The sequence below is a fragment of the Penicillium samsonianum genome (assembly GCF_028829775.1).
Source record: "Penicillium samsonianum strain IBT 33392 chromosome Unknown utg000004l_segment0_segment0, whole genome shotgun sequence".
In the NCBI taxonomy this organism is placed as follows: Eukaryota; Fungi; Ascomycota; class Eurotiomycetes; order Eurotiales; family Aspergillaceae; genus Penicillium; species Penicillium samsonianum.
In genome coordinates, this window is record NW_026643262.1 from 3540083 (window position 1) to 3550513 (window position 10431).

Below are 10431 nucleotides of genomic sequence, written 5' to 3' on the forward strand. Positions count from 1 at the left end.
TATATTTTCGGCGGCGATCGCTCTTGAGACACTCTACTTATAAATATAAACCTTGAATCCAATGCAGGCACACCGGAGATACCTACCTCATCTAATGGAGAGCCTCACGCTTTTATTGACTCAAATTTGATTGAACAAGAAAGCATTAAGAAGTACAAAAGAGGGCTTTGGCGGGGCTAGGACCGGTCACCTGATAATGTATAAAATGGACCAATCAGAGTGCCCACTGATAGTGGGAATTCTGACTCATCCCGCGATATTGGAAGATTGGAGAGGGGCAACAAAAGAAATTCACGATTTTCGTAACCATAAAATAAAGTGAGAACTGGCCTTTGACTGACCCAATTGGAAACTTAAAGAACTGACTAGTTTATATCAGACGAAGAAACCACCATGGCCAACGAAGCAACGCAGCCTCCGGCGCTCAACTCGTTGAGCATCAACGAGAAAACCCCAGACAGCAAGGCCGTTGGCCAGGTCGTGACGCCCTTCGATGTCTCCGGAGGAGTTGATGAATCTGGCAAGCTGTTGCCGGTCGACTACGAGAAGCTCACGAGGGAATTTGGAGCCACACCCATCAATGCAGCTCTATTGGAGCGCTTTGAGAAAGTGACTGGCCATCGGCCACACCGCTTCATGCGCCGGAGTATCGTGTTCAGTCACCGTGATCTGTCGAAGATTCTGGATAAGCATGAGAAGGGCGAGCCATTCTTCCTCTACACTGGCCGTGGGCCGAGTAGCGACAGCATGCACGTTGGACACACTGTGCCGTTCGAGTTCACCAAGTATGTTTAGTCTCGATGACCATTTGGGCAGATACCGGAAACTGATGCAAATTTAGATGGCTCCAGGACGTCTTCGATGTTCCCCTCGTTATAATGATGACTGACGACGAGAAGTTTATGCATTCTCAGAAGATCGAGATTGAGGACTCCAAGAGATACACAAAAGCAAACGCCAAGGATATCATTGCTGTTGGATTCGATATGAAGAAGACCTTTATCTTCAGTGATTTCGAATTCATTGGTGGTGCTTTCTACGAGAACATGTGCCGGATGGCAAAGAGAATTACAATCAACCAGGTCAAGGGCACATTCGGGTTTAACGACAGCAACAACATTGGCGAGTTCCACTTCTGTGCCACACAGTCTGCCGCGGCCTTCTCTACCAGTTTCCCCCACATCTTCGGTACCGAGACGAAGAAGGTCGCATCGATTCCTTGTTTGATTCCATGCGCCATTGACCAAGACCCCTACTTCCGCCAGTGCCGCGAACATGCGGAAAAGATGAAGTATAAGAAGCCCTCTCTCATCCACTCTATCTTCCTTCCCGCCCTCCAGGGTCCTGGATCCAAGATGTCCGCCAGTGTCGACAGTTCCGCCATTTTCATGAGCGACACGCCTAACAAGATCAAGAACAAGATCAACAAGCACGCTTTCTCAGGTGGCCAGGACACCGCGGAGTTGCAGCGCGAGCTGGGCGGCAACACCAAGAACGATATCCCATTCCAGTACTTGACATTCTTCCTTGATGATGACGAGGAGCTGGAGCGCATCCGTACCGATTACGAGGGTGGAAAGATGATGACCGGCGAGATCAAGCAGAGGTGTATCGCTGAGCTTCAGACTTATGTCCAAGGGTTCCAGGAGCGCAGGGCTCAGGTTACGGATGAGATCATGGCCGAGTACATGCGTCCTCGCCCTCTAGAGTGGAACGGGAATCCCAACCCTGTGGTGGTCGAGAAGGCTAAGAAATAAGCCTGGAGGCACGGGGCATTTCCCGGAGCAATCAAGTTCAAAAATACGTATGATTTCATAGCCTTTTCCTCAATTTACCAATACCATTCAAATATCGGCTAGTCCACATATGTACCTATCCAAGTAGATGCATAGGTACATACTATGTAGTTTGGGAAATTCTTACTTGGCTATGATTTGGCCTCGAATGAACCCCCTTACGCCGTTGCTCAACCAACACAACTCGCCATCCACAAGCTCATCCCGGGATATGGTGTGTTCTAGACAGAAACCCTGAGATAACGCATACCTCCGTGTTGTACCTGCATTGCCGCCGCTGCTCAGCGGGGGCGTGATCCACATATGGTCCCGCAAGAAGTACGGCGTAGTGATGCTGCCTTCCATAACTTCGCCATTCGGGTTCACGACCAGTACCTCCGCAAGGTCTGTCGGCGAATTAATTCCTGCTCTCAGCCGTGCAGACGTGTAGTCATCACGCGCGGTGGTTTTATGTGTCGTGAAGGCGGAAGGAATTGTTGATTGGGTATCGACATAGACGCGCCATACCGGCAGGCTTGGGTTCGTATGTAGAGAGGGAATGAACAAACTCATTAAATCAATGCTCACTGTTGGGTTTGCCTCGACTCTCGCCTTTCCTTTGCTGTTCACTACAATTCGAAGCCTCCACGCTTTGCTTCGGTCCGCAATTGACGAGTCGAGGAACTCCTCGAAGCTTTGCAAGTCTTGTTGCAGCCAGTTGAGGGCCCCGTTCCATTGGAAATGAGCAGCAGCAGCTATGAGCCGGTCTTGGTGATAGGCGAGGAGGTAGTAGGGGGATTTGTGAGGATCGGGATAGCTTGATGCATGGCGACAGGCTGCATCTGAAAGGCCTGGGTCAAAGCGAAGGGAGGAAATGATCTCGAAAGATTGTGGGCTTGAAGAGTTCTCGGTCATTTTTGCGAAAGTCAATGGCTTACGGTCGTTGCTGTAGTCACCAAGTCAGTCTTGCTAAATAGTAGACGAATCCACACGACGTTGCTTCGGACGGAATTGGAAGAAGAAAGAGGGAAGAATACAAAAAGATCCGATGAGCCAACTCTGTTCAATCCGAACATGTGTTGTGGAGAACTTGAGTGTTACCGGCGCAGCGCGCGTGATTGGCCGATCCGGCCAGCGGAACCCTTGACTTTTCCTCTTGAGCTTCATCATTCCCGAACTTCCCCATCCAACTCCTTCTGTCGAGGTCTGGTTAGTGACCCCCTTGTCTTCCGTCTCAGTCTAGTTGGCCCTGACTTACCGATTGAATACTGACATCTGTACACATTTAAAGAACTAGCCGCGTCGGTCCCTTTGCCTGGTTCCCTTACACATCATGTCGAACGAATTGCCGTTACCTACGCCCGCCCAAAATGTGGTGCTTGATACATCAAAGCTGACCGAGTCATCATCGGCATCAGTCTGGGATCGCATCACCAACTGGGTCTCAGACAACAAGGCCGTTGTTTACACCATTGCCGGTGTTGCCGTTGTCGTGACCGGCGCGGGTGTCGTCTACTACCTGAATGATTCCAGCAAATCCATCCCCTCAGCACCCAAGAAGAGCAAGAACCAGCGACGGAAAGAAAAAAAGAAGGCTGAGGAAGAAAAGGCTGCGTCAGTGAAGGATGGTATGTGCTCTTGTTTAAATACGGTGGTCGTATGACTGACAAGGTTCCAGAGTCTCCCAAAAAGGCAGAGGAGCCCACCGATGAGCTTCCCGAAGTGGATGAGGCAACTATTGGACAGCTGTCCGATGAGGTATGTTAAGCAATGTTCTTTCTCACACTTTCGCTGACAAGTCAAGACCCGCAACGCCTATGCGGCCAAGCTGAAGGCTGCCGGTAACAAGGCCTACGGAATTAAGGACTACCCCAACGCGATTGAGTTATACGGCAAGGCCATTATCTGCAAGCCCGACCCCGTCTTCTACTCCAACCGCGCCGCGTGCTACAACGTCCAGTCCAACTGGGAGAAGGTTGTCGAGGACACCAGCGCCGCTCTCGCCATGGACAGCGAATACGTCAAGGCCCTCAACCGAAGAGCCATTGCGTACGAGCACCTTGAAAAGTACAGCGAGGCTCTCCTCGACTTCACAGCCAGCTGTATCATTGATGCCTTCTCCAACGACGTGAGCCGCAACTCGCTCGAACGGTTGCTGAAGAAGGTTGCCGAGAAGAAGAGCCAGGCTATTCTGGAGGCGCGCACCAAGAAGTTGCCTAGTGCCACCTTTGTCTCCAACTACCTCCAGAGCTTCCGTCCCCAGGTCCTGCCCGAGGGATTGGAGGAGTCGGTTGAGTTGAGCGATGAGTCCGGCAAGGGCCAGCTGCGTAAGGGTCTCATCGCTATGGGCAAGAAGACTGCCGATGGCTACGAAGAGGCTGCTGCTGCTTTCGAGAAGGCACTTGAGCTCGGTGAGCTCGGCGAATTTGAAGGATTGGCCCTCAACATGCGAGCCACCTTCACCTACCTTGGCGGTAACGCTACTGGCGCTTTGGTCGACCTGGACAAGAGTGTCGAGCTGTCACCTTCCCTGGTTCAAAGCTACATCAAGCGCGCCAGCTTGCACCTGGAGCTTGGTAACAAGGACGCTGCGGCCGATGACTTTGAGCTTGCCATTACTCACAACAAGGACGACCCCGATATCTACTACCACCGTGCCCAGCTGCACTTCATCCTGACCGAGCTTGCCGAGGCCGCTAAGGACTACCAGAAGTCGATCGACCTCGACCGGTCGTTCATTTACTCTCACATCCAACTTGGTGTGACACAATATAAGATGGGCTCCGTCGCCTCGGCGATGGCCACTTTCCGCCGGACAGTAAAGAACTTTGAGGAAGTCCCCGATGTATACAACTACTACGGCGAGCTTCTGCTTGACCAGCAGAACTACTCCGAGGCCATTGAGAAGTTTGACAAGGCTGTTGAGATGGAGAAGCAAAGCAAGCCCATGGGCATCAACGTCCTGCCCCTGATCAACAAGGCTCTTGCTTTGTTCCAGTGGAAGCACGACTTCCAGGAGGCCGAGAATCTCTGCCAGAAGGCCCTCATCATTGATCCTGAGTGCGATATTGCTGTCGGCACCATGGCCCAGCTTCTCCTCCAGCAAGGCAAGGTCTCCCAGGCCCTCAAGTACTTCGAGCGCGCTGCTGAGCTGGCTCGCACCGAGGCTGAGATCATCAACGCCATCTCCTATGCCGAGGCGACCCGCACCCAGTTGGAGGTTCAGGAGAAGTACCCCCAGCTAGCTGCCCGCCTGAACACCATGGGTGCCATGAACGGTGGTGCTCCTGCCATGTAAGCGCGTCAGCAGACCATCTTCGCTCTTCGCTTCTTCGCTTCTTTCTTCGCCCCGGTTTGGGTATTCCTATCTAAGCCTTTTTCTTTTCCGGCTTCGGTATCTTTGGATCCCCGGTTCACTATTCTCTCCGCATGTATTTACTATCGGTTGACATATTCCCCGTCCGCCTTCTTTTCTTTTCTTTTTGTTTTGGTACTGGGTCTGTCTGAGATAAGACTCGGGATGGAATGGGCCGATGGACGGCAAACCGAGCCCGGGTAAGTGCATTGGGGTTTGACCATGTAGTAATTTGTGTACCATAGAGGAATTTGAGAGTGCTCATTAACATCAGATTAACGCACTGTATACCTACAAAATATGAACTTCCAAGGTTGTAACTACGAAGCACTACATACTCGGTATTGTATATCAAATGTTCTAGTGTGCGGGTGACCATGACGTGTGTCCCCACATCAGCTGACCCCACCTCTTATCGGCATCTCCGGACTTTGTTTTTCTGGAGATGCCTCAACGAAGAAGAAAGGGACTAAATAGCTAAAAGCTTCAGTAAGTTAGTTGATACATATGTACATACTCTCTCTATTTAGCGGGTCTGTTTCCAGTAGGGAAAGTCCTGTCGGGCCAGGGTATATGCGAGTTGAAATAAGCCAACGGCGTTCATTTGCTTATCTTATACTATCACTTCTCATACATACCTCATTGTTCCTCAGCTTCCGGATACTTTACTTCTTAGATTCTTGTTGAATCCCGACTTCTTAAATTCTGAGTAGATTTGCCGGTAACTGAGGGTCAAGTTAAGTTCCATGTCAAAGGGGTTTCCCACACCCAAACGTCGTCGATGTCAGCGGTGAACCTAACTTCGACCTGATTCATGACCCTACCCCTCTTCCTTCCCTTTCCCTTCCACACCTTCTGTGCTTTGAACAACTTTTCATATTCGCTGCTCTGAGTTGCTCTGCTCGCAAACTACTTTTCTGCAATAACTCTGCCATCTCCCGGCTGTTTCAACTGGTCCATGTGATCGCGTTGCAGCCTGGAAACACCCGGGTAAGCTGCCTTTGTCTCCAAATCACCTAACCTCCTACCCCCACCCTTCATCTTCCCATGCTTTGTTATCCATTCTACCTTGATGTCATGATCTCTCTTATCACATATGAAATTCTATCTATCAGTCTAACCGTCGTCTAGAAACAAACAGCTTCCTATTTCTACTTTCTAGATCCTACATAGCACTATCGCTGATCTATCTTTCACCATGTCAGACCCACACGGTAAGTACTTGGATGTCTCAACAGTCATCTTGCCTGCAACTGACAACTCGAATTCACAGTCACCGTGACGCTCGTCCCCCTTTTCGAAGACACCCACCCTCTGCGTACCCTCACCCTCACCAACAATGATAAGACCGTGGCCATCGGACGTGCCTCAAAGCGTGAAACTCGAAAACGGAGTCCCGCAACAGATAACGCTTGGTTTGAGTCTCGGGTCATGTCTCGTGACCATGCCTTTCTTAACATATCGCCGGACCAAAATGTTAGTTCCAACCTCCAAATCTGACCATATAGTCTCGCTGACATCCCTTGATAGATGGTTTTCATCGCCGACTGTGGCTCAACACACGGAACCTTCCTGAATGATAGCAAGCTGGTGACAGATGTGGATACCCCACTGTATAGTGGAGATATCATCCGATTTGGTGTTGATGTCGACCGTGGCCAGGGTAAGTTAGCAGTCTGAGTCCAACAGTACTTGAATTACTGGAACTAATCAAGTACAGAGGTTTTTGAGGCCATCGAAGTCCGCTGCAAGGTTGAGTGGCTCAAACCCCAGCGTGTGGTCATTCCAGATGATGGTATTGCTATCAAACCGGATCCAAGTCCGTCAACCAACAGTTTCTCTGTCCCCGAAGACGATAGCGACATGGAGGCTGCCGACCTCCCCAGTGATGACTCTTCTAAAGAGTCTGTTGCTAGATCTTGGGAAACCACTGTTCTACAGCCCGTGGATACGTCTCTAGTTTCTCCTGCCTCGAGCGTCCAAAGTGACGAACATTCCAAGGACAAGCCGGAGCTCCATTGGGAAGGTTTTTCTCCTACCGAGGAGTCTATCTCAAAAGTTATGCTCGGCCCCACACCACTGGTCCCGGAGCTTCTTAGTCCGCTGTCTGATACCAAACCGGTCTCCGACATTAAACCATCTCCTGGTAAACCGGTCTCAGATGCCAATATATCTCCCGCCAAACTGGCCTCTACCGAACTTCTATCTGCTCAACAAGCACATGAAGCAGATAGCCTCCCTGCAATCTGTTACCAGAAAGTACCCGAAATTCATTTCAGCAATTGGACCATGATGCGGCCTATGTTCATGCGCCTGGCAGACATGGCTTGGGGTGAATCCAACATCATACCCGACGTTGACCATGACAGACAAATTATCCACGCTGCACGCCGTTGTTCTCTCTCCAAAGATTCGTACTGGGTAGACGATTCCCCTAGCTTCCAACCTTGCGTTGGGACAGAAGTCTATTGGGAGCCGGACTCCGAGGAATCAGACACGTCGTTCCATCGTATGCCCGGCAACCTTCTTAGGTACTGGTCAGTCGACAAGCGAAGATATTGGATCATCTACGAAGACGAAGGCGGCCAGCAGATGAGCAATTGGTGGTGGATCGTTGAAAAGCCACTGGAGCTTCTCAGCGAGGAACTGAAGCGCCAGCTCGAGACTGAAACCGAGGTTGATGACTGTCACAAATGCTGGTTCGTGAGGGCTTGGGAGCCCCAAATGATCGGAGATCGATGGTGCGATGTGGCTCCTTACTGGGATCCGAATTTCGATGAAAATTGGCTCTCTGATGACGAGTCCGTTGATTCAGACGAAGAAGCCCAGGGAAGCGAGGGGTACATGTCTGAGTCAGATGGTCGCAGTGATTCGATCTCAGAGAATTACGGCGAATATTCATACGGGATGTTCGAAAGCGAATCGATTCACGGAGACGGCTGTGAAGTGTCGACAGAAGACTCCGAGGAAGACGACGAAGAGAAAGATTATGACGAGGACTTGGAGGAAGATGATGAGGTCTCTGATGAATCCGAAAACGACTCTGATTGTTCCTCTGAGGATGAGAGTCTTGAACACCGTATTCTGCAGAAGCCTGATACCCGTTCCTTGCTTGATTTGGAGTATGTGAAGGAACTTGGACGCATCAACCACACTGATGCCGTTGAAGTGTCCAAGCATGTACCTGACGAGGCTCTCGGGGGCCAGTCACTGAACCCCACACCGAACGAGAGAAACCCATTGATGACACAGACTACCCCTGGTATGAAAAACCCAGGCGCTCAGTTCCCGACATACACTGTTTCTGGTGAGCTGCCAAGTTCATGTCAGAACAAATACCCACCAATGCAACAGAAGGTCGACAGCACTGTTGGCATTCCGCCCTTATACCATGGATTCGGGAATTGCTATCACGATGGACCGTTCTCGACCAGCGCTACCGTGGACAATGCCTTTCCCTACCTGGCAACATCTAGAAAATCAAATGTGAAGCGTACTGCAACAGAGATGGAATCGTCGTCCGTTGAACCTGGTTTTTCTCAAGATGCTCAGCGGCTGCCTGTAGAGCCAGCTAGCCAGCCAGATCTCAATTCGTACACAATTTCCTCTGAAGCTAAGGATGCGATCAGCTCCGCACTTGCTGAGAATGAGCGTCCGGCAAAGCGAATCAAGCCTAATCATCCAACCTCAAAGTCCTTGGCAAGCCATGCCACCACGGCTGTTGTCAGCGCTCTGCTGGGTGGTCTGGGAACTATCGCTGTCCTAGCAGCCTTGCCCAATGGATACTTCCAGTGATCGGTATCACTTGTTTTCTGTTTCTTTTGCTCTCTGCCTTTTGATATTTTATGATTTAACGCCGACACATGAGGTTCGGCGTGATTCCAACAATTTTATGATCTCGGGATTACCCAGGCGTCCTGGCTTTGCGTGGAAGGATGGATCAGGGTGCTTATTTGTTTACTCTCCCCCTTCGCTGTTTTTTATGTTGTGGCTCCATGAGCAAGCACACGAGATCCTCACTCGATCACTGGGGTGTGGCCATGGGAACAGCTACTACTGGGCGTTTTGTTGGCTGGATACTTTGTTTCTGCCCTATTTCTTTGCTTTTCCCCCTTTACTGTGGCTACACACACAACCATTAGCTGGGCCAGATACGGTGACTCTAAGATGGAACGCCACGTCGCGCCTTATTCTTTTTCCGTGTGATAGCTATGCAGTTCGTAATGGAGAATGCCAATCCTTTAATTTTGACTACGTATCATGTAACCCTATAGACCACCTCGTGGTCTACAGCCTTTCAGTACCTCTCACGTACCGGTTTTGGGTAGTCTGGAGTGGCCTCGTTTAAAAATGCACCGTGATATCATTCCACTGTCGCCGAAGGTCAGCATTTGCCTGGCATGTGAGTTCATTTTATGCTTCAGGTAATCTCTTAAGTGCCGAATTTCGGAGAATAGTCAGTATCTGATGTTCTACGGTGCTGCTCGACTTTCTATATCTGCATATACAACGTTGTATCCTAACTTGTTTGACAGCAAAAGAACATAGCCATCTCATTTCAACTAGAAATGGAAGGAATATTCCAACAGGCCATCGAAGAAAAGGTGACTACGACCCAGACTCACCTCTTGCAGCGACAATGGGAACTGGGCTGCAGGTATCCCATAGGTTGATATCAGCTGACTTGCAATTGAGTCGCTCTTTTTCCATTTACGTGCAACCTCATAATTTCTTTTTACTTTCTTTCCTCCCCCTCCTCCCCCCCCGGCATCATCCTTGGGGTTCAACCGTGACATTGATTGCCGATGAAAGGCGATTTGCAAACGTTCTGGTTCCAGGACAGACCTTCGGAAGTCTCAGATAGCTCTTTTGAGACATCGATAGAAACTTCTCCGTTATAATGGTTGATGCAACTTGCCGCCCATGCGAAGTCTCGACTCCAGCCCGACTTCGAATCCTGGACTTCGAATCCTGGACTAGCGTGTGATTAGAAGTGGCTGGCTGCAGGTGTACTCCCCAACAGCGAACTGGTTGAACAAGCCAAGCCCATGGAGTTTGAAGTAGCTGGGCTCTCTTCCATACAACATGATCAATCAGAGGCTGACATTTTTAATAAACAAATCCACAGCCCCGCCTAATGACGCGCATACCCGTTGCTTCTATCTGAACTCGTATTCGGGTTACATTGATCTTTTGGCCGATGGCAGACCGCATGCAAACCCAGAGACCAGTGAATCTATTTGAGCTGTTCATGGATGCGTGTCATTTGCGCAGGATTCAAGTCTGCATGTGACCAATCTG

At 50.2% G+C, this 10431-nt stretch overlaps 4 protein-coding genes across 4 annotated transcripts; 3 read left to right on the plus strand and 1 right to left on the minus strand.

Annotated features, from left to right (window-relative positions):
* Positions 1-215: 215 nt before the first annotated feature.
* On the plus strand, positions 216-1762 carry N7471_008255 (tryptophan--tRNA ligase WRS1). Its single transcript, XM_057280974.1, has 3 exons — positions 216-318; positions 380-785; positions 842-1762. Exons 2-3 carry the CDS (start codon positions 394-396, stop codon positions 1755-1757), a joined length of 1308 nt encoding a protein of 435 aa, XP_057135234.1. The 5' UTR covers positions 216-318; positions 380-393; the 3' UTR covers positions 1758-1762.
* A 157-nt stretch (positions 1763-1919) lies between these two features.
* Positions 1920-2690, minus strand: N7471_008256 (Aminotransferase class IV; the record flags this gene model as incomplete). The annotated part of the gene is made up of 1 exon (XM_057280975.1): positions 1920-2690. One exon carries the CDS (start codon positions 2688-2690, stop codon positions 1920-1922), a length of 771 nt encoding a protein of 256 aa, XP_057135235.1.
* Positions 2691-3108: 418 nt separating this feature from the next.
* tom70 (putative mitochondrial outer membrane translocase receptor (TOM70)) lies at positions 3109-5073 on the plus strand (the record flags this gene model as incomplete). The annotated part of the gene is made up of 3 exons (XM_057280976.1): positions 3109-3403; positions 3454-3533; positions 3580-5073. 3 exons carry the CDS (start codon positions 3109-3111, stop codon positions 5071-5073), a joined length of 1869 nt encoding a protein of 622 aa, XP_057135236.1.
* A 1255-nt stretch (positions 5074-6328) lies between these two features.
* Positions 6329-8925, plus strand: N7471_008258 (FHA domain protein; the record flags this gene model as incomplete). The annotated part of the gene is made up of 4 exons (XM_057280977.1): positions 6329-6344; positions 6404-6606; positions 6661-6793; positions 6851-8925. 4 exons carry the CDS (start codon positions 6329-6331, stop codon positions 8923-8925), a joined length of 2427 nt encoding a protein of 808 aa, XP_057135237.1.
* Positions 8926-10431: the final 1506 nt, after the last annotated feature.